The sequence below is a fragment of the Hemiscyllium ocellatum genome, chromosome 37 (genome assembly GCF_020745735.1).
Source record: "Hemiscyllium ocellatum isolate sHemOce1 chromosome 37, sHemOce1.pat.X.cur, whole genome shotgun sequence".
Lineage (NCBI taxonomy): Eukaryota > Metazoa > Chordata > Chondrichthyes > Orectolobiformes > Hemiscylliidae > Hemiscyllium > Hemiscyllium ocellatum.
The window spans coordinates 9387536-9412561 of NC_083437.1; the positions used below are offsets into that span (position 1 = coordinate 9387536).

The window sequence follows — 25026 nt, forward strand, 5'->3', positions numbered from 1 at the left end:
TTCAAGGATAGGATCTGGTACCTCTGTTCTTTGTGATTTTTATAAATGACTTGGATAAGGATGTGAAAGGGTGGGTTAGTAAGGTTGCCGATGACACAAATGTTGGTTGAGTTGTGGAGAGTGTGGAGGACTGTTGTAAATTGCAAATTTACATTGACAGAATGCAGAACTGAGCTGAGAAGTGGCAGATGGAGTTCAACCTGGAAAAGTGTGAAGTCATACACTTTGGAAGATTGAATTTGAATGCAGAATACAGGGTTAAAGGCAGGATTCTTGGCAATGTGGAGGAACAGAGGAATCTTGGGGTTCATATCAATAGATGCCTCAAAGGTGCCACCCAGGTTGATAGGGTTGTTAAGAAAGCATGTGGTGTCTTGGCTTTTTATTATTTATTTATGCTATTTATGTTACTACAGACTACTTAGTACCTCTCATTCAATCCCTCTCTTAAAAGAAACCTGGACAAAGTATACCTCTTAACGCCACAGCATCATCTCAATAGATATGTTTGGATGGGTTGAACAGTGGCAAATGGAACTTAATCCATAAAAATATAGGATGATGCATTTTGGAAGGACTAACAAGGCTAAGTACATGTTAAATGGTAGGACCCTGGGACTACAGAGAATCAGATGGATCTTAGTGTGTATGTTCACAGATCCATAAGAGTAGCAAGACAACGTAGATAATGTGGTTAAGGAGGTATATGAGCTACTTGCCTTTTTTAGTCAAGGCATTGAATATGAACTAATGAGCAAGAAGACTATGATGGATCTGTATATAACATTAGTTTGGCTTCAGCTGGAGTACTGTGTGCACTTTAGTCACTGCGTTACAGAAAGGATATAATTCCACTAGAGAGGGTGCAGGAGATTCACCAGTATGTTGCCTGAGCTGGAGTGATTCAGCCTTGGAGACAAGATTGGCTGGAATTGTTTTCCTTTGAGCAGAGAAGACAGAGGGGGTCTGATTGTGGTGTACTGAGGTATGAGCGGCATACATAGGGACAAATATCTCCTCTTAGTAGAGGGGTTAATGGGTTAACAGTTTTAAAGTGAGGAGCAGGAAAATTAGGGGGGATTTAAGGAATTCATTTCAGACAGAGGGTGGTGAGAATCTTGAGGTCACTGCCTAATAGGGTGGCAAAGGCAGGAGCTCTGAAGACATTTAATAAATACTTGAACCTCTACAGTATACAAGGCCAAATGCTGAGTGGGATTAGAATAAATAGATGCTTCATGTCCTGCACAGACACAAAAGGCCAAAGGCCATGCTGTAAAGATTCTAAGCACTATCCCATTCTTGAAATGTAAGTGAGGCCATACAACAGGAGTGAGAACAACAAACCCCCTTTCACCCACACGACAGGGGAAATTTAGAAGCTTATTCTCACAAATGACCCTAGATACTAGCACAATTGAATCTTTTAAGACTGGGATTTAAAGGTTTTTATTCAATAAGGATACCACAAAGGATTTGGATCAAAAGTTGGTAAATGACCTTGATTTGCAGATCCACCGTGGATAGTGGAACAGGCTTGAAGCTCAAAAAGCTTCTTTCTGTACATCTTTATCCTTTGCATACTTCAACTGCAACATTTGTACACGAATGCTAACCATACAAGTTTTTATGCACAGGTTAATCAAACTGTAAAAATCTTTAAAAATGACTTTGACAGAGCTACAAATGCATTATTTTGTGGACGACGTTTGTGCAGTGCGTAAACAATGCCGCCAGTTCCCTGTCCTTTGTTATTGTAATTGTCAATTTTGCTTCCGCTGTGAAGGGTTACACCCGAGGCGTCAACTTCTCTAGCTCCTGATGCTGCCTGGCTTGCTGTTTTCTTCCAGAATCCTACTTGTCTATTCCTTTATATTTGGCCGTTTACAAATCCCAATGGAAATCGAGCTGGAAGAGCGGAAGCTTATCTGTCAACTCGGCAGATTCAACAATTTTACATCTCCTGCTTGCATCTTCATCCCCCCCTCCTCACTGTTTCAATTTTCTTGCCTTTCCTTACATTGTATTCTCTTCTGTTTTGCATCCAGGAAGGCTGCCCTCCGGTCATTCACTCTTCATCAGGCCACATTTTTGTTTCTTTATCAATTTTCACAAAACCGTTCGTCATTTCATGCCTCCTACCCGATCACAAACCTCTTTTGTTCATAACACATCCATCCCTTCCACCTGCTTGAAACGTATAACATTTCCATTATTTATCAGGTCATACACGACTTAAAACTTCAACTTTTTTCGCACGACATGGAGCCCCAGTGAAGAGGAATTCCCAATATTTTCGCGCGTTATTTTGTTGCAAATCAATCAGCAAGCCCTTTAATGTATTCAATTATCCCTGTGCGTGTGTGTATTTGATAGTTAACAATGTCACCAGCAGGACATTCAGCAACTTCCTCCCCTTCATTCCGCCATTTGTCAAGCTGGGGGCTCAGAGAGTGCATGCGCACTTGCGTTTCCTTGTAACAAAAAGTTCCTAGTTTAAACATGGGGATCATGTTCAAAGTGAGGAGTTTGAAGACTGACAGAACGTATGGAATCGTAGCCAGAGACTTGGAAGATCTAATGACAAAGGGATGTCAGAAACTGCAGGTGAAATTGAATACATTGTGTAAATTTTTTTTAAAAATATGAAAGCAAGTGCTCTGTAATGAACAGAAACGATCGGAAATCTGAATAGACATTTATTGGTTAATTCCTGTCGACGTTCAGAAGTACTTCCGCAAACCTCTCTGTGGAGGGAGCTTGCTGGTGTTTGCACTTTCCCTCCAGCAGAATTGAAAACATTCACCATATTTATTATTCGGGGTTTCTTTTGTCTGTGAGTGGCTGAATAGTCGAGCTAGCATTTGGCGCTAAGCGCTTTTCTATTGTATAGTCTCTGTCCATGATACCAACAGCGTGGGTTCAATTTCCATCACCGCTTTGAGGTTACTATGAAAGACTCTCCCCTTCCCTCGCTTGCGGTCTGGTAGCCTTCAGATTAAATCACCACCAGGTGTTTATCTCTAATGCGAGAGCGGCCCCAATGGTTTGGTTAGGCTATGGCGACACAAGTCTGTGTCTAGAATCATAGTCCCACCAAATTCAAGTGAAAGGACCGAGTGTATGAATATCTTATGTTACTTTGAGAATCAAATCCTGTAGTTTATAAATACTATAACTGTTGTCCCCAAAACGACTCGTAATTTATCAATTACATGTAATTTAGTGAAGGCCTATCACCCATAAATTTTAAATAATCCTAAACTAGAAAGCAGATTATCAATTAAATGATACCATTCAACAGACTTGAACACACAACCCTGAGTTTCACTTCAGCCTTAAGGGTTTGCTGCACTGACAGCGTACCCCCTTTGAGACATTAAACTAAGGCTCAGATTTTGCAGTATTATTTTGAGAAAGAGTGGTCTCCCCTGTGTCTTGAAGGAGAAAGTGAGGACTGCAGATGCTGGAGATCAGAGCTGAAAAGTGCAGCATCCAAGGAACAGGAAATTCGTGAAGAAGGGCTTGTGCCCGAAATGTCGAATCTCCTGTTCCTTGGATGCTGCCTGACCTGCTGCACTTTTCCAGCAACATACTTTCAGCTTCTCCCCTGTGTCTTGGCCAATAATTATTCCCCATTTGCCGCTACTACACCATTATTTTGTTATTGTTTGTGAGATTTTTCTGTCTGCATATTTGCTGCAAAAGTCCTTTGGTGCCAAAGATTATAAATGCAAATCTTTTATTGAACATTTATATAACTACTTACCAAGCTAAGAAGTGTGTTTACCTATGATGGGTGTTGGAAAACTTGCCACTTGTCAGGTGGGCATCCTTCCTGCACTTAGATTGGGATACATGATATCTACTTCTAAGTGCTACATTTTCACAGATCACAGAAACATATAAGATATTTACTGTTATACTTTGGCAGGGATAACGTGTTGTTACTCTGTATCTGAAATTCTGCCAGTATTTTTGGCTATGGTAAAGATATTACTTTACACAAATGCACTTTATTGAATTTTGATTTCCTCAGTATTGTACAATTGGCATGTCGCCTCTAGGTTTGGCATACCATACTATACAGAAACATCCTTCAGTAAAGCTTTCTCATTATTTGCCAACAATTTCAACGAGTTATGAAATTCTTCTTGTGAATGTAGAGTAATACTACTCGTGTAGTGGTAATTTGAGCCAAGTCATTGGAAACCAGGTAAAAACAACGACTGCAGATGCTGGAAACCAGATTCTGGATTAGTAGTGCTGGAAGAGCACAGCAGTTCAGGCAGCATCCAAGGAGCCGTAAGATTAGTCTGCTCAGATGAAGGTTACTTACGGCTTAAAGCTATTCTATTGTACTGATCATTTTTCACGGTAAAAACAATGACTGCAGATGCTGGAAACCAGATTTTGGATTAGTGGTGCTGGAAGAGCTCAGCAGTTCAGGCAGCATCCGAGGAACAGTAAAATCGACGTTTCGGGCAAAAGCAGGAATTTTTCAAGGCAATTCTCTTGAGGTGAAAGGACCACATTGTCATTTCTTTAAAAATAGCTACAGAGTGATTAAAAAAACATAAAGTTACTGTTGCCTAATCTGCCACATGGCTGCTCTTTTATTAAAGAGAAAGAAATGACTGGTGGTGATTTAACCTGAGGGTCATCACATATCAGGTGAGAGAAAAGGTTGAGAAGGAGAGTCCCTGATCCAGGAATTAAGCCCACACTGTTGATATCTCTTTGCATTGCAAACCAGCCATTCAGCCAATTGAACTCACCAACCCCCACAAAATGATTACAGGAAAACATTATGGCATTTTACGGTAACTGCTTGTTTTATCTTGGATAGATCCCACGTCGAAGATGTCGCTTATGTTTGTACAAAGATGGGACAGAAGTTCATGCTGACAATTTCTCGTGTCTGGAAGATAACTGTAAGCTTATCTTTCTGGAGCAGGGACAGCAGTGGAATGGAGGTAAGTCCAGATTCCCATGTGGACTGGACAGATTTTGAGAGGAGAGGGTACAGATTTTATTTGGGAAACCTGGGATTCCTGGTTTCTCATTGACTTTCTTCAAATTGGTTCCCCCACTGGAAGTCAGCCAGATTGACCGGTTTGATACCCTGTGGAGTAGGGCAAAGGTTCAAAGGAGATGCATATCAGGAATTGCAAAGCTGCACATTATTTAGGGGGGTGGTGGTGTGCAACACAAGTACAAAACTGTAGTCACTCATACTCAAAGATTGGGAAGCAAATAAATGTGGTGGGTTGGAGGTTGCACTCTTGACGCTGACGAGCTGTTCTGTAAAGGTGCCCACCCATTTCACGAAGGAGTCCTTGTCTCCCTTTAAATGTTAGCCAGATGTTGGGAATCCAGTTGGCCAGTACATGCTAAGTAACCTCTTGGGAGTGTTCCCTACTCTCCAGATCCATCCCAGCTCCATCAAAACTGGAAGTTGAGTTTGGGATTTTAAAAAAATTAACATTTTATCCAATCTGGAAAGTGCCATTTGTCTACAAGTCTTTTGTAATTGCTTTCATAAGGGCACAGAAGAAGGTCATTCAACCCATCAAAGCCACAATGGCTCTCTGCTCAGCAATCTATCATGTCTTATTTTGTTACACTGCCCCTGCAACCTTCAAATTTATTTCCCTCAAGTGCCCATTCAATTTTCTTTTGGAATCATTTCTCCCCATGCTCATAAGCAGTGGTTTATTCATTCCACGTCAAGTAGTTTCACTTGTGAAAAACCTTAAATCTGTGTAACCTAGTCCTTGTACCATCTAAATGGGAGCAGTTTTCTGGGAGATATGTTGCAAATATACACTTTTAGTTGGTTGCTCACACAGAGCTGATGCTTCTCCCTGCATTTGAGGAGTACACTGTTGATGGGCACTGAGACAAGAAGACTCAATGTCACCAAATTAGGAGTATTTTGTGTGGTGGAGGATTTGGGGGATGGATTACTTCATGTGCCAAAGCAACATGCTAGACTATATGGAATGCAGTTTGCAATATTGAAGGCTTGCTGATGAGATAGTCTGTTGTGTAAGCAAAAAATTGAATCTGAATAACAATGTTTGACGTAGCTTATAATAATTTAAGATCATAATTCCAATTCAGATTGATTTTAAAACTAAAGACTCGTATCTCTGTCTCATTTACAGAAATTTGCTACTATTTAAATAAAATATTTCATGACCAAAATAATGAAGAACTAATTATGATTGCAAGACAAATGTTATCTGATGAAACAGAACCCAGGAGAAAGATGCTGCTGCAGTACATTGTTCAAAACACTGCTGGAAATATAACAGCTGAAAATCGTAAGGATGACCAGGAGTGGTTTGAAGGTGATGTGCTGCTGATGTTGATAGAAATATCAGACTGAATAACCTTTGGTTATTTAGAAACAACATGCAAAATATACCAATGGTAAATTCATGCTCAAATGAAACAAGAAATTCTCATTCAGCCCACTGATAGGATTTCTTTCACAAATCATGCACAATTTTCTCAGGGATATATCATAGTCCCAACATCATCATTCTCCCTTCCCCTTGCCACACACTTTCTATCTTTTCCTGATGGTGCTTACTGCATGTCTGTGTATGGAACCCTTTGACTGAGTAAAGTGTCACCCTAAGGTCTGTCTTCAGTGTCTACACATAACCTTCCATCAAGTGAGCTTAAATGTGCTAAACCACTTGAAGAAGTCTTTGTTTCTCTGTCAAAGAAACAGGCACAACATTACATTTAAGACTTGATTATTGAACACATTTGCAGCAATGTGATTTAGACACACTCCCTCCTAAACAGCCTAACATTTACAATGCTGCTTCACTAGAGGATGGAGAGTTAATGAGGGAAAAAGAGACACAGTGGGTGGAAATAAGGCTACATTTTGGCACAACTGTATCAGATTTATTGCAGAAAATGAAACTTGGCATTATAGGTGACCTAGTGTAATTATTAACATGCCTGCAATAAATGTGCTACACAGTGATCACCTTTTTAAAAAGTAGGCAATTAAATATCCTATTCAGCCCCTTTGTGAGTTGATGATTCAGTTACACTAGTATATAACTGTTACTATAAATTACAAGCACTATCTATAGGATCTGTTATATTGCAGGTTTGGAATCGCGATTTAAAACCAAATCTGATTATATGAGATTCAGTTGTGGCAGAAGAATGAGAAATTACCTGACAGAGGTATGAAATTGAAATAGTTTATATTCTTTAATATAAAATTATCTGTATGAGGCACAATGTTTTCTACCTTTAGAGATACTCTTTGTGCCTAATTATCACATTAACCTGTTTAGGCTGTTTCCATCATGTTGTAATAACCAAAGATTGTAAATGTAATAATTTTAAAAGTCTACCCATTTCTATTTTACTCCTTCTACCATGATGTGGTAAGATTAAATTAGGCACTTTGAGAAAAGTGTACATTTGTAATAAAGCAATGCCCTTCCTCTCACCAGAAGCCTAGGAACATTTGCATACTTGGAGTGGTGTTGGTTCCAAGCATTTTCCTTTTAAAAGGAACACCTCCCAAGTCAGTTGCTTCAAGGTATGGCACTCTGTCAATTGGTTGTGTGGCCTGGATGTTGGATCCTCACGAGCTCATTCTTTATAGCAAAATATTGTATTGTTCTGTGAAAATGCTTCCAACACCTATCATTTATCTTACACCTTTAACAGAAAAAATCCAATGATACTTTGCAGGAATTTTATCTAACAAAATTTCACACTGGAAATATTAGGGCAGGTGACCATAAGCTTTGTCAAACAGATGGGTTTTATGGAGTGTCTTAACTGGAGAAGAGAAATTACAGAGCTTGGAACCTTGGCACCTGAAAGCACATGCTCCAATGGTGAAGTGATTCAAATAATTACTTGCAAATATTCTCCTTCATATTTCCTCCCTTTAATGCAAATGTATACATCCACTGTGATATGGCAGTATCACCTGGTATATTGATTCAATGAGTACAAATACACTGTAACACATTGTTTCCATTCACAGGTTAAAAGCCATGCTGAAAATGTTGATAAAAATGTGAAGGAAAAGTACTGTGCATTTGTAGCAAGAATAGAGAAACTGCTTCAACAAAGTAAGTTCAATGGGTGTTACTTTGACAGGACAGCAAATGGTAATAGTCGTCTCTGCACGGATGAAGGATGGTTTACTTGTCAGGTGAGTTTAAGGTGACAGCTGAGCAAAATATAAGCTGAAGCCTCAAGCCTGGGTTTTTCATGTGTTGTGACTGTTGTATGCTAATTGATAGACATTAGTCTCTATTGGTCAATCAGTTCAACACTGTTTCAGAAGCAAAATATTGTAGATACTCAAGATGTGAAGTAAAAACAAGATGCTGGAAATATTGAACATGTCAGGCAGTAAAGGGAGTAAAAGAGCTAATAGCTCAAGCTGATAATCTTTAATCAGAATTGGGAAAAATTACAAATGAAATAGATTTTAAACAAGCCATAGCACTGTCTCTCATTTAACAACGAAGAAGAAATTCAATAGCTTTACAGAAGACAGCTGAGATTAAATGATGCACAACCAAAGGAATTGGCAAATAAAGAAAAAAAAGTTGAAATATCAGTCGGCCATAGAGCCATTAGATAAGATCTAATCTGTCATTCAATAAGATCATTGCTGACGTTCTATAATAATCCTTATTTCCCATAATATGCCCATGACTCCAGATTCCCTAACCACCCAAACTCTATTAGTCCATCTCTTCAATCTATGTTTTGACTGAACATCCACAGTTCTAAAAGGCAGAAAATTTCAACGATCACAACAGTGAGTAAAGAAATTTCACCTCACCTCAAACATAATGTCTGACCCCTTATCCTGAGACAATGACCGTGTTTTCTAGAATTCCCTGCAAGAGGAAACAAGCCTATGAAACTCTCACGATTTTTGCAGATTTCAATTAGATCATCTCTTAAACATGAGAGAATATGAACCCAAATATACTGAAGCATAACGTGCTCATGCCTGAAATCCAAGTTCTGGGAGAGAAGTGCTAACATCCCAGGAAGCTGGATATTTTATGTATCTGTACACTGGTTTATATTAACTTACAAAGACACAAATACCTTGGCCTCTCCAGGGTTTCTAGTCATAGAGTCATACAGCACAGAAACAGACCGTTCAGTTCAACCATTCCATGCCAACTATAATCCCAAACTAAATCAATCCCACCTGCCTGTGCTCAGCCTATATTCATCCAAACATTTCTTAATCATATATTTATCTAAATATCTTTTAAACATTGTGACTATACCTAAAACCACCACTTCCTCTGAAAGTTCATTCCTCGCACAAACCACTCTGTCTGGAAAAGAAGTTATCCCTCAAGTCAATAAACTGGTCTTTCTAGCATGGATATTCTGAAATGTCTTCATATTGAATTCCACTTGACACATTTTTTTCTCAGACACTTGATCCATTCTGTCCTTTTGTAATTCCCTCCTTCCATCTTTATAACTTTCTGTTCATCCTAACATAAGTATCATGTGCAAACTTGCACATGTGACTCTGTTCCTTCATTCACGCTGACATAAAGGGTGAAAAGTTGAGGTCTCTGGCTCAAACTCTGGAGGACACCATTTGTCACATCATACATCAAGCAGATTTAGATTTGACATCACACAAAATGTAAAGGACAATTCCTGCCGCCTTTGCAGAGTCTCTTCATTGGCTCTTAAAATTTGTCAATTATACCTTGTGAGGACTCTCCCTGTGTCCTTAGCTGTTAACTCTTCAAAATTAAGTAAATATTCCAAATTGTTTCTCTCAAATCCAAAGTGATAACCTCATACAATGGAGAAGTATACTTAATGCTCATTACTCATTGGTAACACTTTCACCTCTTAGTCATAAGATCAACAGTTCAGATGCTGATCCAGATGCTTGAACACTTGGCTGATAACCTAGTACTAAGGGAGTGGTCCAGAGTTGCAGGTATTGTCTTTGTGATGAGGTATTAAATAGAGACCTCGAACACTGTCTTAAGTAGATGCAAAAATAATCCTGTGACACATTTTGAGAAAAATCATCACCGCGTCAAGCCAACAACAATGATCATGAAAACAGATTCAGAATTCTGAAGAAGAATCATTTAGGACAGAAACTGTGAAATCTGATGAGTCCCTCTCACTTTTTAACTTTTTATTTCAAATTCTAACATATTTGGTACTTTGCTTTTTGTCACTAAATTAGATTATCTGATCATTTTCTCACTGCCGTTTACTGGACCATGCTGTGTGAAAATTAGCTGCTATGTTGCTTTGACTGCAACAGTGACTGTGCAGTACCTCAATATGGGGCTGTTGTAAATCTTCCTCCATTGAATATCCATGGGGAAGGCCATCCCATTATCGGGTTGAAGTGTGTGTAAATAAATCAAAGAGCAGAGTGGCGCAACATCGAGGGCCGAAGGGCCTGTACTGCGCTGTAATGTTCTATGTTTAACTCCGGGTGCTGGAGATTTAAAACAAAAACAGAAAGTGTGGAGAAACTCAGCATCTATAGAGAGAAACACAGTTAATGTTTGAAGTCCAGTGATCCTTTATCAGAAATAGTGAGTGTCATTGTGGGTTGGTAGACATTGGGTGCCAAAATATATTTCTGTGAAGAATCAAAATCATTGTGATGATATGAAATGCAGATAACAGCGATGTAAAATCTGAATTATCAGAAGCTTCTCATTAGCTAATGAATTTGCTTCACCTTTCATGTCACCAACTCTGTACTTGTCAGGCAAGGCTAAGTTACCAAACAATGTCTATCTCCGATAAGAAATAATCTAACCATCTCTCCTTGACATTCAACTGTTATTAAAATTGCTGAATCCCCCATGATCAACATACTGGGACTTACCATTGACCAGAAGCTGAACTGAATCAGCCATGTAAATATTACAGCTATAACTGGTCAGAGATTGGGAAATCATGTCAAGTAACTTCCAATCTATCTCCCCAAAGCCTGCACACCATCTTCAAGGCACAAGTCAGGAGTGTGATAGAGTGCTCTCAACTTGCCTGGACGAGTACAGCACTCAAGAAGCTCAACACCATTTGGAACAAAGCAACCTGCTTGATCAGCATCTCCTCATCACCTTCAACCTTCACTCTTTCTGTCACGAGCACAGTGTCATCTGAATGCATCATCTACATGATGCACTGAAGAAACTTAACAAATCTACTCCAGGAGCACTTTTCAAACCCATGACCTCTACCATCAACAAGGATAAAGATATGAGATACATGTGAACACCACCACATGCAAATTCCCCTCTGAGTCACACCATCATTGGAAATGTGTCACTGTTACTTCAGTGTTACTGAGTCAAAATCCTGGAACTCCCTCCCACATAGCACTGTGGGTATACCTACACATACAACAGTTCTGTGAGCTGACTCCTTAAACCTTCCTATGGGCAGCTGGGGCTGGGGAATAAATATTGCCTGTGCTGGCAACGCCCACATCCTATTTAAAGAGAAGCAGTGTAAACTGTGGAAGATTCTATATGTTGAGTGAGTCACCAAGAATGTTGCAGCTGGAGTATGGTGTGGGAAAATATGAAGTTGTTCATTTTAGCAAGAAGAATAAAAAATCTGAATGTTATTTAAAAGGAGAACTATTGCTGAATTATGAGTTGCAGATGAAATAACTCCACAGTGGCTGGTATCCCATCACCGAATAACTTCAGAGTCCTTGATGCTGATTCAGTTCCCTCAGAGCCAGCTGTCAGAGTGAGCAGATCCTCTGACATGTCTGTTAACAACTGTCAGCCAGGGTTCCCTGACTGGACAAGCTTAACAGCCTCCAATAGGGAACTCCTATTCTATAAGGTCCACCTGACTGACCTCATTACAATTACTATAGCAGAAGAATCAAGGTTTTCTACTGTATGAATCATAAAAGGTGAATATGCAAATACAGGAAATGATTAAGAAGGTAAATGGGAATCTGACCCATTATTGAACATAAAAGTACAAATGTTATGAGAAACATTGATGAGACCACATCTTGAACACTGTGTGGTGTCTGCATATATTTCGTGATTAACTCTCTGGAGTGGGCCCTGAATAAGCCATTTTCTGTTTCAGAGTTGAGTGTGTTTCCAACTGAGACACGACAAATACATGTACCCTGGTTTCTATATTCTGTTTAGAAACTACCAGCATAAGCTTATGTGAAAATGCATTAGTACCTCAGTGGTTCAAATGCTTTGTTTGGGCTGCGGTGGTTCAGGTTGCTTCCAAAGCTAACTTACACCAACAAAGCATTCATAAACCTTTCCTGTTTAAACAAGAGCTTCAGCCAAATCTCTGTTCAAGACTAAACAAATTGTCAGGTTGGAATTAAACATTGGAATTGAACTGCTATACATTTTCAGGGGGCGTTTGATCAGCAGGAATGCAGTTCTTTCCATTCCATCAATCCATATGGTAACAAAGAAAACCGAATTGTGTTTAGCACGTGGAACCTGGATCACAGGTGAGTGGAGGTGTGCACTTTCAACCATCATTTCTGTATGTTTGGGAAACTGAGTTCATAGAAAAGTTCCTACAGTGAAGAAACAGGCCCTTCAGTCTTACAAGTCCACACCGACCTTCCAAAGAGTACCCCGCCCACACCCATTCCTCTACATTTAACCCTAACCTGCACATCCCTGAACACTATGGGCAATTTAGCATGGCCAATTCACCTAATCTGCACATCTTTGGATTGTGGGAGCAAACAGAGGAAACCCACGCAGACACAGGGAGAATGTGCAAATATCACATAGACAGTCACCCGAGGGTGGGATCAAACCCAGCTCTCCAGTGCTGTGAGGCAGCAGTGCTAACCACTGAGCCACCATGATTCTTGCAAAATTTGAAGCTGTTACGTCTCAGTTTGAATGTTTGTAAAGTTTTCACAATAAAGTAAATTTGAGATTTCATGTTCAGATTTGATGTGGGAGTTGAAAGCTAATTATCAAAATTCAGTTCTGATAAGATCCCTCTCTTTTTTTTGTGTTTTTTTTACCTCATTAAGAGCAGGGGAAAAATTAAGCCATTCCTGGTCTTACTCTCATGGTTAGTGTATTTACAGTTTGTAGATTTGCTCTTGTTTTTATGCTATCTCACACACGAGTGAATAATCTTACGAATAACAGACACTAAGCCACTAATTAATAAATTTTCCCAACTTGTGTGGATGAGTGCAACACCAACAACACTCAAGAAGCTCAACACCATCCAGGACAAAGCAACCTGCTTGATTGGCATTCCTCTCTCTCGTTTTCTCCCCCAACCCCACCACCTTCGACCTTCGCTCTTTCTCTCACGAGCACAGTGGCATCTGAGTGCATCATCTACACAGTGTACTGCAACAACTGAACAAACCTCTTCCAGCAGCACCTTACAAACCTACAATCTGTACCACCAACAAGGACAAAGGTACGAGATACCACCTCGTGCAAATTCCCCTCCAAGTCACATCATCCTGCCTTTGATATATGTTGCTGTTACTTCAGTGTTGCTGGGTCAAAATCCAGGAATTCCCTCCCCCACAGCACTGTGGGTGGACTTATACATCATAAAGTACAACAGTTCAAGGAGACAGTTCTTCTCCTCAGCAACCAGGAACAGGCAATAAATTAATCAAACTTTCACTTTTAAAGAATTGGACTTAAACGTTTTGTTTAAATTGTGTTTAATGTTCTAAAAATACAGAAACCTTTAGTGAATCATTTTGCAGAGCAGATGATAATATGTAGATTTGTTTAGTTTATTTATTGAGTTATTTGTAAGTCTGTTTATGAAACTGTTTTGAAACTTCCGAAAGGCTTAAAAACAAAGTGCCTGATTTAACATGTGATTGGGGAGTGGATCATTCCAAACTGGACAGCATGAGGCTCGAGAGGTTGCAAGTCATCAGCCTGCATTCAGCCAGCTTCCTGCATGAAGTTGGTGGGAAGTAGATTCTGGCCCCCAAGGGGTAGGGTAAATTCCCAGGCACAGGAGCAAGGGAACAATGCTGAGCTCCAGAGAAAATCGCACCAAAATGGCTTTCTTTTTAAAAGGCCTCTTCTTGTCACACGCCCACTCTTTGCTTGGGTGACCTGGCTGAAATGCTACAATTATCCTCTCGAGGTCTCGGATTAAAACAGCAAGTAGGTCCCAATGACATGATTGGAGTCTGAGCTTTACAGAAGGATCCTGTGTATGACCCTCTTTCTGCTCTGATGTGGAGACTAAAGTCACAGCCTGAGAAACCAGCAGAGTTTGTCAGTGAGTTTATTCCTGTTGCTTTTAATTATCTGGTAAAGTTATCCCCCCATCTGTCAGATGTGATCTGCTTTTATGAAATATTATTTGATTGTGATGACTACACCATCATTACAACTGAATTCCAGTTCATTCTGAGGCGGAAATCTTGCTACATGGTCTGACAGGAAATGATGTGTGTGGTCCTGTGACTGTCTCTTCCTCACTCCGGCTAAACCCTGCCAATATTTTGAAATAAACTGATGAGAATAAATTTCAGAGATTCCCAAGTGAATTGTAATTGTTTATTTGATTGAACAATCCTCAATAGTAATTGTGAAATTGGACTTGTTTAAATGTGTACATTTAATGAAGATTGCGTTTTATTTCAATATTCCTAATTCAGCATTTTCTCCACAGGATTGAGAAGAAGAGGGCCATCATTCCAGCAATAGTCAATACTGTAAAGAATCAGGACACCGATGACAATCAGGTTGAATTTTTCTACAGTCACTTGTTTACTCTGGCCAACCTGAAGCTGGTTCACATCGCCTGTCACAAGAAAACAGAGCACAGTCTTACATGTGACCCACCTCCAACCAACAAAGTCAAGAAAAGAAAGATGAAAATGTCTTCAGCTCCCCCAAAGTCTGCTCGGAAGTATTTTTCACAGAGTGCCATATAATTTGCCTGAAGAATGCCTTTCAGGATTGGAGCGGAGAGCGTATGTGGGTGAGAGGCTTCTCCAAATTTACTGAAATGTGCAATCATAATCGAGGTGAGCTTTGCAATTGAGCTCTCAGTGTGAAGCTCGTTAGTGAACTGAATGCTGTGAAACGGTGAATGCATAAATCAAGTGATACAGGTTTGTGTAGACGCTCACAAAATATTAGCTAGTATTGTCAGAAAATCAGTGATGGTCAAACTCAGGCAATCAGTGACACTTATCTATGCCACGTTTCCTCAAATTTAAATGGATCCCTTTTAAAAGTGAGGATGGATTGATACAGTGGTATTGTAGAACAGAAACATACAGGCTGGTTTGTTCAAATGTTCAGGCTTCATTCATCCAAAACATTTCAAGTTCAAGCTAACTTATTGAACATCTTTAAAAGGGCAGCTATCAAATTCAGCTGAACGTATTGAATATTTTTAATAACAGTGCAAGTCTATCTATGAAACCTCCATGTTACTTAGAAGTGAATGACAGCAAAAGTGGATAGTCCCTTCTAAGGTATGACTCTGATTGTTAAATTTAATGAGAGAAGCTTAAGATATTAAAAAGAGCTTGAACTGCTTTCTGTCCAATAGGTAATACAAGTCAACAGTGGAATGATGGTGGCAATGGCAGCAGAATCATGTTATGCTTTATAGGTGGAAGGAGACACTGTTTACCTTCTCTAATAGTCTTCACTTTGCATATATACGGTTTATACAAAGTATTTCAAAGCAAAAGGAAGACGTTATATTGTGAGTTATATTTGACAAAAGCTAAGTATATCTCCTATACATAGGATTGTCTGTTAGTGAGGGTAATCCAGATACCATCATTTGTGTTGGGTTCAATCAGAATCAAGAACCCAAGAGAAACAGAAACTTATCATTGAAGGTTGATTCAATGTTTCAGAGTTTAATCTCAAAGTATTCTCAATATTACAAGCTTCAAATAGTTTCAGTCACTGGTCTCAATAATGTCAGTGATTTGTGAAGTATTTGTTAATTATGACACCAGTGAGTTGCCCTTACAACCACTGTTTTTCATTTGGTTGTTACTGCATCCATTAATGATGTGTAATTTAAATTGTTATATAACTTTAAATACATTTTTCATTTCTTGTATTCTCTATTTCATTTAAAGTTGTGAATTTGATTTCCTTTTAGATTTGTCAATGAAGGCAATTTGGTAAATCAATCCTCTGCGTAGCTAGTGGGAATCCAAATTGAGCACAAAAAAAGGATAAATTTGATCTGAAATTGTTCATGTAAAACAATTTGGTGCACTGACTCAGGCAACTTTCGTCTCGAGACCTAACAATGGATGGCAAACAACAGACTGCTCTGCAGTGAGGAATTACAGTAAAATAATGTTTATAGGTCCCTTGGCATAAACTTTTGGTATTCCTAAAATCTAGAGTTCTTACAGATCCAGAATTATTAGGTAGCAATCAGGAGTAAGGACCATAATTGTTTGATACTGTGCAATGTTCGTGATGATGAAAGAGTTATCATTGTCTTCTCGCTATTTCACTGAGATCATTCATTACAGAGTATGGAACTCTATGACTCTGCAATAGTAGTCAATCCCAATTCTTCACTGAGCCATAGGAGTCCTATTACAAAACATTTTTTTAATGTTCAAATTATGATCTATTTTTCTGTAAATGTATGAATATTTAATTGTATCAAAAGTATGAATTTTAATGCAGAAGAAAAATGTTGCAAATTTCTCCAAATCATCCAAAATCACCCATTCTTATGTTTGGAGATTTGCTTCTGAAATTATTCTTATGTCTTGGTGCTTGTGATTTTTCCTATTAAGCTCTGTCATCTTATGTTTGAGTGTAGCACATGTTTTATTATACATTTTGTAAATAATTGATAAATTACAGTCTGAGTTTAAATTTGTATACTTTGAATCATGTACATCGAATACAGCCTCCAAGTATCGCTACTTGCCTACAACAAAGATCACTTGTCTTGGTAACAATGAGTCAGAATATGATCTATTACAACAATTGTGGAAACAGGGATATATAAAAATGTGAAAAAAAATGGAATCTTTAATCCAATCAATTGATTCTAACATTTTTGCTCTAGAATGGATCTGCCTTAATTTTTAGACTGTCACAAATGTATCAAGTTCAAATAAACTTGATGTATATTTTAATAACTGTTGCTCATTTAGCAACCTGATTAATAGTCGTGAAAAGTATACCCTGCTGCTAAAAATAACACACTGATCCCAGACACAATGGAGATGATTCCGTAAGAAGGCAGCAGAACTCTGGTGATATTCCTATGCTAATAATCCAGATGTCTAGAATAATGTAGGTGTATGATCACCAATGATGGAAAGACAATATGGGTCCTGGTGTTTTTACTGCATTCCTAGCCCCTCATTTTGCCTGGACACACTCCACTTCAATTATATGTCTCACCTTTCAGATATTTTCTAATCAACTTGTTCTGAGATGTTGTTCACACCCCTAGAGCAGGTAGGACTTGAACCTGTTGTGAGGATGCCACCACTGCACCACAAGGACCTCAATCTACTTTTAACTCTTTCCAAATTAATGAACCAATCACAGAAAGATCCTTGTAAACTGATGTTGTCAAGTTGGTTACTGATATATATGCTCAATATATATTCAGCATGGGTCATTAATATTGAGAGGAGTAACAATATAATGCAGAGATAGTTTGTGTGCATTCAACAGGTGATCCCACTGTCTTACTACCATTTCAGTAGTACAAAGCATTGTGCAATATTATTAATTTGACAGGGAAATATCTCATTTGTTATTTACAACACTGTGTACACAATGACAATGATTCTTAGTGACGGCCTCAGTCCTCATTAACATATTCTGCACATTGTACCACCATGACAGAAAACTCAGATGTGGAGTAAGAATTCCCTACATACTAGATTGTGAGAGGATCTTTGTAGGTTGTTCTGATGAAGAGTCATCAGATTTGAAAAGGTAAAAACAATGACTGCAGATGCTGGAAACCAGATTCTGGATCAGTGGTTCTGGAAGAGCACAGCAGTTCAGGCAGCATCCAACGAGCAGCGAAATCGATGTTTCGGGCAAAAGCCCTTCATCAGGAATAAAGGCAGTGAGCTTGAAGTGTGGAGAGATAAGCTAGGGGAGGGTCGGGGTGGGGAGAGAGTAGCATAGAGTACAATGGGTGAGTGGAGGATGGGATGAAGGTGATAGGTCAGGGAGGAGAGGGTGGAGTGGATAGGTGGAAAAGGAGATAGGCAGGTAGGACAAGTCCAGACAAGTCATTGGGACAGTGTTGAGCTGGAAGTTTGGAACTCGGGTGAGGTGGGGGAATGGGAAATGAGGAAGCTGTTGAAGTCCACATTGATGCCCTGGGATTGAAGTGTTCCGAGGCGGAAGATGAGGCGTTCTTTCTCCAGGCGTCTGGTGGTGAGGGAGCGGCGGTGAAGGCGGCCCAGGACCTCCATGTCCTTGGCAGAGTGAGAGGGGGAGTTGAAATGTTGGGCCATGGGGCGGTGTGGTTGATTGGTGCGGGTGTCTCGGAGATGTTCCCTAAAGCGCTCTGCTAGGAGGTGCCCAGTCTCCCCAATGTAGAGGAGACCGCATCGGGAGCAACGGATACAATAAACGATATTAGTGGATGTGCAGGTGAAACTTTGATGGATGTTCAAGTCTCCTTTAGGGCCTTGGATGGAGGTGAAGGAGGAGGTGTGGGCGCAGGTTTTACAGTTCCTGCGGTGGCAGGGGAAGGTGCCAGGATGGGAGGGTGGGTTGTAGGGAGGCATGGACCTGACCAGGTAGTCACGGAGGGAATGGTCTTTGCAGAAGGCGTAAAGGGGTGGGGAGGGAAATATATCCCTGGTGGTGGGGTCTTTTTTGGAGGTGGCAGAAATGTCGGTGGATGATTTGGTTTATGCAAAGGTTGGTAGGGTGGAAGGTGAGCACCAGGGGCGTTCTGTCCTTGTTACGGTTGGAGGGGTGGGGTCTGAGGGCGGAGGTGCGGGATGTGGATGAGATGCGTTGGAGGGCATCTTTAACCTTTACCTCCACTCACCCATTGTACTCTATGCTACTTTCTCCCCACCCCCACCCTCCCCTAGCTTACCTCTCCACGCTTCAGGCTCACTGCCTTTATTCCTGATGAAGGGCATTTGCCCGAAATGTTGATTTCACTGCTCGTTGGATGCTGCCTGAACTGCTGTGCTCTTCCAGCACCACTGATCCAGAACCAGATTTGAAAAGTTAACTCGCCTTTCTCCACAGATGCTGCCAGTGCTGCAGATTTGCGAGCATTTTCTATTTTTGTTTCAGATTTACAACATCCACAATTCTTTGTTTTATTTAAACCTTTTTATGTTTTGGCTTTGGAGATGTCAACTACCTGTTCTATACAGAAAAGGTACTCACCCCGCTGCAACTCACATTGTTGGGGAAAGTGGGAGAAGGGAGAGGGTTGGAGGGAGGGAAGGAGTGAGGGGGATAAGGGAGGGAATGAGAGAGAAAGAGGAAGGAATAAGGCTGGGGAGAGTTCTTTTACTTAATGCCATCTAAGCTCTCGCTCTGGACACACTGACACTTACTCACTTCTCTCAAGATAACCCTCGACCACCAGCAATGAAGGTCCACACCCTGGGGATGGATTGCTTTGCAGATGTGGCTGACTGAAAGGAATTTTGAATGACGAAGGATCTCACAGAAGCATATAAATCCTGATGGGACTAAGGATAGATGTGGGAAGAATGTTCCTGATGTTGGCTAAGTCCAGTACTAGGGGTCACAGTCTAAGAATAAGGGGCAAGCCATTCAGGACTGAGATGAGGAAGAATTTCTTCACTCAGAGTTGTGAACCTGTGGAATTCTCTGCCACAGAAAGCTGTTAGGGCTAGTTAAGATAGAGCTGGATGTGGCTCTTGTGGCTGAAGGGATTAAGGGGTACGGAGAGAAAGTGGGAGTAGAATAACAAGATTGCATGATGACCCATGATCATATTGAATGGTGGTGCAGGTTTGAAGGGCCAAATGGCCAACTCTTGCACCTATTTTCTATGTTTTTATGAGTGTAGTCCTGGCCAGTGCTGAATGACCACTCCCCGGGACCACGACTACTCCAGCCTCATCCCGTGTCATCATTTTTCTGCTGTTTCATCTTGGCCTTCTATGAGCGATCATCCCAACTGTTTCAGTGCAACTTGGAAGATTCCTGCAATGGTGAGCAGCAGCATGGGGCCACAAACAATGTCCCATCTTCTTCAATCATAGGTTCCTCCACTCCAGCCATTGCTCTTCCAAATGAAAGATTCTGTCTGTAGAGGAACAGTAAGAGCAAGACAAAGGGCCTAGAGACAATGACTAACTTGACTACTGCCTTGTCTTATTGGTTTTCCTAGTCGATTGTCCTCAGGTCCAAGCAACATCGAGGTGAAAAATAATGTGGGAACTACAAAATAAAGCCCATGACTATGCAGTCACACAGGATGATACGTTCATACTTTTTAACTTGTTCATTTGTTTTCCCCACACATATGTGAAGTGCATTGTCCACATGACCTTTACAGAGCAGTCAGCACTAGAGAAAAATGAACAGACAGTGCCATGTCACAAACACAGAGTCTGGAAAACATTTTGATCAGCAATGCATTAAAAATCAAATTAAAGCTAGATGTTGGAAATCTGAAATATAAACAGAATTCCCTGAGAAACTCAGCAGGTCTGGCCTCATCTGCCTCAGATCAAAAATCTTCAAGAATCTTGACGCTGTCCAGGAGAACTTAATTCACTTGACTGGCAGCCCATCCAGCACCATCATCACCAACACACTGTGTCAGCACTATGTACAATCTAAAGATGCACTACAGCAGTTCTTCAAGGTTCATCATCAGCCCCTTACATGGCAACACCACCAGCTTCTTGTGTCACATCAAGCCACACACCACCTCAATTTGGAAACATGTCCTGCTCCTTTACTGTTGATCGAAATTTTGGAACTCCCTTTCTAACAGCAAAGTGAGTGTCCCTGCATGCCGTGAACTGTCATGGATCAAAGCAAAAAGTCACCACTACCATCCTGAGAACAATTAGACATGGGCAATAAATACTGGCTTTGCTTGTGGTGCTCACATACCATGAATGAATATAATAACTAGGCATTTGCAACACCTTTCACCAATCTGGTACCCACCCACAAAACAACAAGACCCACTCTCACTAGTATCCTTACATACAGATGAGGAAGGATACCACTTCAACTGGGACAACACATCCATCTTAGGACAAGCCAAACAGAGACACGCAAGGTAAGTCCTAGAAATGTGGCATTCCAACCGGAACTCTGTCAACAAACACATTGACTTGGACCCGATTTCCCCCCCGAGGAAAAAGAACCAGAAATGACATCACTATAGGAAATGACATCGCCAACACAAAAAAACCAAACAAAAAAATAGAAAGCAGAAAACAACAGCAGTGCTCTGTCTGGAGGCTCACTAAAGATGTTACCTCTTTTGGTGATGAAATGTCTGAAAATGAACCTTCTAGCTCAGCGAGCAAACCTACATCCAGAACCTCAACCTGAGCTACAAATCTTCTCAAAACACCCACCAGAATTGCAGGCTTAACACACTAGCTCTCCACAAAGTGATGGCAGGGCCACCTTTGAGCTGAAGCTGTCTTTTCTGTCAAAGGCTTTCAGCACCATGATTCCTCATCTTTGGCTACCTGGAATAGTTTCATTCCAGGATCCTTGAGTAGTAATTTCACTTTGACCTGATCAGGTCCTGCAAGAATTTGAATGTTCACACATTTCTAGACCAATTTCGAATTGGTTAGCCATCTGATCTGCTTTGTCATTCTTAATGGCCCAGAAACAATTTTAAAATGATCTTCAACTTCTTGTTATCTCTAACACTTCATAGCTTTTGTCAAGATTCACCAGATCAGCCTCATCGAGCGCAACATTCACATCATCTTAAGTTTCAAATTACTTGTTGCTCACCAAATCTTAGGAACTGGGGAAGGAGTCAGTTACAATAGTTGGTCTCAGATTCACTGAAATCAAATAGATGAAACAGTGCTTTGTAAATTATTTTAAAACCTGGAAAGCCAATTTAAACTGCATACAGCTATACTTGTTTTCAGCTGTAATTCAATGAAAATAAAATGCTCTAAAGATGCTTTGAATAAGTTCAAATAAATTCACAAGGAAACGTTTTAGAAAATAAACTTGTAGTTTTTGAAAACTGCAGCCTTTAATTTAAAACTTTCCTCATCATGTTCAAATCCTTCAGTAACCTCACTCCTTTATCAGTAAACCCCTTCAATTTGACAACTGCCTGGAAATCTTTCATCCTCCTAGTGTTGTCTCTTAAGCATTGCATATTTCCTTTGTTCCATGACTAGTGGCTTTCTACTTATCTGCATATGACCCATTCTCTGTAATTCCTTTCCTAACCCTCTTTATCTCTGTATCCTTTAGGACCATGTAATCTAACTCTTTGCCCAAGCCATTCTCTTCTTCTTTGATAATATGAACAGAAAATGGTTGAAATACTCAGTAGGTTAAACTGTGAAGACAGAACTTCCTTTTTTTTTAAAAACTCTGTGTTCACATTTTGTTTCATTATCTCTCTTGAATGGTTTCTACTTCCAGAGCACCTCCTCAGTGTCAATTGTTGCTGTAGTCACAAATGAAACTTCATGACTACTTGGACACTGAAGAGTAAAGTTATTCCAGAATTCCATGTAGGTGGCATAGCCTGAGACTGAAGGAAGAACCTGACAAATTTGTTCTTTTCTTGTACAGGATTGTTGAAGCCAGGGGCAGGGTTACAGCTCTGATGTTAGGGAATAAAGTCCTGGGATCAAATTTGGGACTTTCCTGGTTTCTCAAGAGTCCACACAGATTGTGTGTCAGTGTTTCTCATGAAGGAAGTTAGGCCTTTAAGTTTCACTTAGTGTCTGCCTTGTTAATGGAATTCTGCAGTAGGTTATGCTGTTATCCAAATTCCAAAGAGCATGTTTGCATATAATCTCTTAGCATTGTAAAAGGAATGCCTTGCATCATTTATCGGAAACAATTTATGGCTTCCTGTATAATTACAACAAATAAAACGAAGGTTGTGATTTGGAAAATGAAAATCCTGAGAAACCAAACATTTTTAAATTCCATGGTAACCTTTATTGAAGCATAAAAACACTGACTCATAGGTTTCTACCAGAACAGTTTATTTTTTGTTAAACCAATTTTACAAATAGACATTCAAGTGCATTATATGTTTTTTGTATACCCAATACACAAATCATTGTTTTAAGAGGTTAATTCCTTGATAAGTCATACGGATTAAAAAAATGATCCTCCCTGACAGATTCCTGTTTCTTTAAGAAGCTGCAACCAAGGAAATAAAAATCAAATTTAACATTCATGAAACATTGATCAATGAGAACTAACACACTTTGCTCTCTGGACTTTTAAACATTTTTCTCTAAATTTCTTAGTGCAAATGCCAAAAATAGCATGAATCAAAAGTATTCAAATTTTATGTTATATTTTAACAGCACAATTTGCACCAATATAGACTGAAAAGGTTCTTTGTTGTTGAAAAGGTTGGGATGGGTTTGACAGTCTACTGAATACTCTTCATATGAGTCACTGCCCACCCACATCTTCAGCCTGCAAGTTTTCCCTTTTTTTTCCTTCCTCTGCTAAATGTAACACATTTTTGGAGAATTATTAACCTTCAGTATTTAACCAACGTAGCAATTATTCACATTTAGGTTTTGACAGAAAGCGTTAGCAGCCATATTTATGGAAGGCAGGTTGGTGTTGAAGCAGTTGTGCACTCACTCCATGTCATCAAATGAATATAGTTCCAGCTGGGGACATTGTACAAACAAGGTCAACAACCAATCCAATTCATTCCTTTAATCCAGAACGATTAAGGCTAATCATCATAGCTCAGTCACCACTCCACTTGAGATCGGCAAACTCAAGGTAGAGTTAGGGGCATTGCTTGTTGTAAGGCTTATTCCCTATTTGGGTTAATTAGCTGATTTGTCACTGTTGAAGGAAGGCATAACATATTCTTATTCTAACCTCTTCAAACAAATCAGCCAACATGTGCTGCATTAAGAAACCTGTCTAATGAAAGATATTATAGAACTTACAAGAGAAATGTGCTTAGCTGGAATCCAACTTTGAACCTTTAGAAATAGACTGGTTGAGTAAGTGCTTTAAAATATAAATTTCCCTAAAAGACCACCAAGGTTATTGAAGGCAAAGGGAGTCAGTTATTTGGTAAGGTGGTCTCATTTGGAAAATGGGTTTTCTGCTTTTTTTTTGTCTTTCATTTTTGTTTCTTCATCATTTCACACTTGTCTTCAGGGGCATCAGTACATCAACCTGATAATATCACTCTGATATCAATCTTGGACATTTACATAGCTATATTTAGAAGGTCCAGAATCTGGTGCATTGCAAACACAGCAGATTTCAATCAATTCTTCCTATCTAGAATGAGTGGCATAAGGTTTACTTCTAGCACTTGAATTAAACAAAAACTCCAGTTGACGCTTTTGCTGATACAGAGTCAAAAAGTATGGTGCTGGAAAAGAACACAGCCGGTCAGGCAGCATTTGAGGGCAGGCGAGTCGATGTTTCGAGCATAAGCCCTTCATCAGGATGCTCTTCATCCGTCGACTCCCCTGCTCCTCGGATGCTGCCTGACCTGCTGTGCATTTTCAGCACCACACACTTCAACTCTGATCTCCAGCATCTGCAGTCCTCACTTCCTCCTACTTTTGCTGATATATCCTCACAAGAAATATATTTGTAAATGGAAATAAAAATGATATGACTTTGTGTAGAAAGTTAGTCCAATAAGTTTAAGTTACAGAAAGTTCCTCTGATCACTCTCCTTGCTCAGTCTCAGATTTCAGTTTATAATTAGACACAGACTGGTATCCTTGCACTGTTCCACTTGGGAAAAGTTCCAGTTCTGGACTGGAACTGCACA

The 25026-nt window shown here is 39.9% G+C and overlaps 1 protein-coding gene across 1 annotated transcript; it reads left to right on the forward strand.

The window, feature by feature from the left end:
* Positions 1 to 1821: 1821 nt before the first annotated feature.
* dffb (DNA fragmentation factor, beta polypeptide (caspase-activated DNase)) lies at positions 1822 to 17130 on the forward strand. Its single transcript, XM_060852185.1, has 7 exons — positions 1822 to 2607; positions 4850 to 4976; positions 6171 to 6356; positions 7139 to 7218; positions 8039 to 8209; positions 12435 to 12535; positions 14713 to 17130. Exons 1-7 carry the CDS (start codon positions 2503 to 2505, stop codon positions 14975 to 14977), a joined length of 1035 nt encoding a protein of 344 aa, XP_060708168.1. The 5' UTR covers positions 1822 to 2502; the 3' UTR covers positions 14978 to 17130.
* The last annotated feature ends 7896 nt before the right edge of the window (positions 17131 to 25026 follow it).

Bases quoted from the DNA above. Each gene is read 5' to 3' on its own strand.
- dffb (XM_060852185.1), top strand. From the start codon at position 2,503: ATGGGGATCATGTTCAAAGTGAGGAGTTTGAAGACTGACAGAACGTAT. The intron at 2,608-4,849 runs GTGAAATTGAAT...TATCTTGGATAG, and splicing joins AGGGATGTCAGAAACTGCAG to ATCCCACGTCGAAGATGTCG. The intron at 12,536-14,712 runs GTGAGTGGAGGT...TTTTCTCCACAG, and splicing joins ACGTGGAACCTGGATCACAG to GATTGAGAAGAAGAGGGCCA.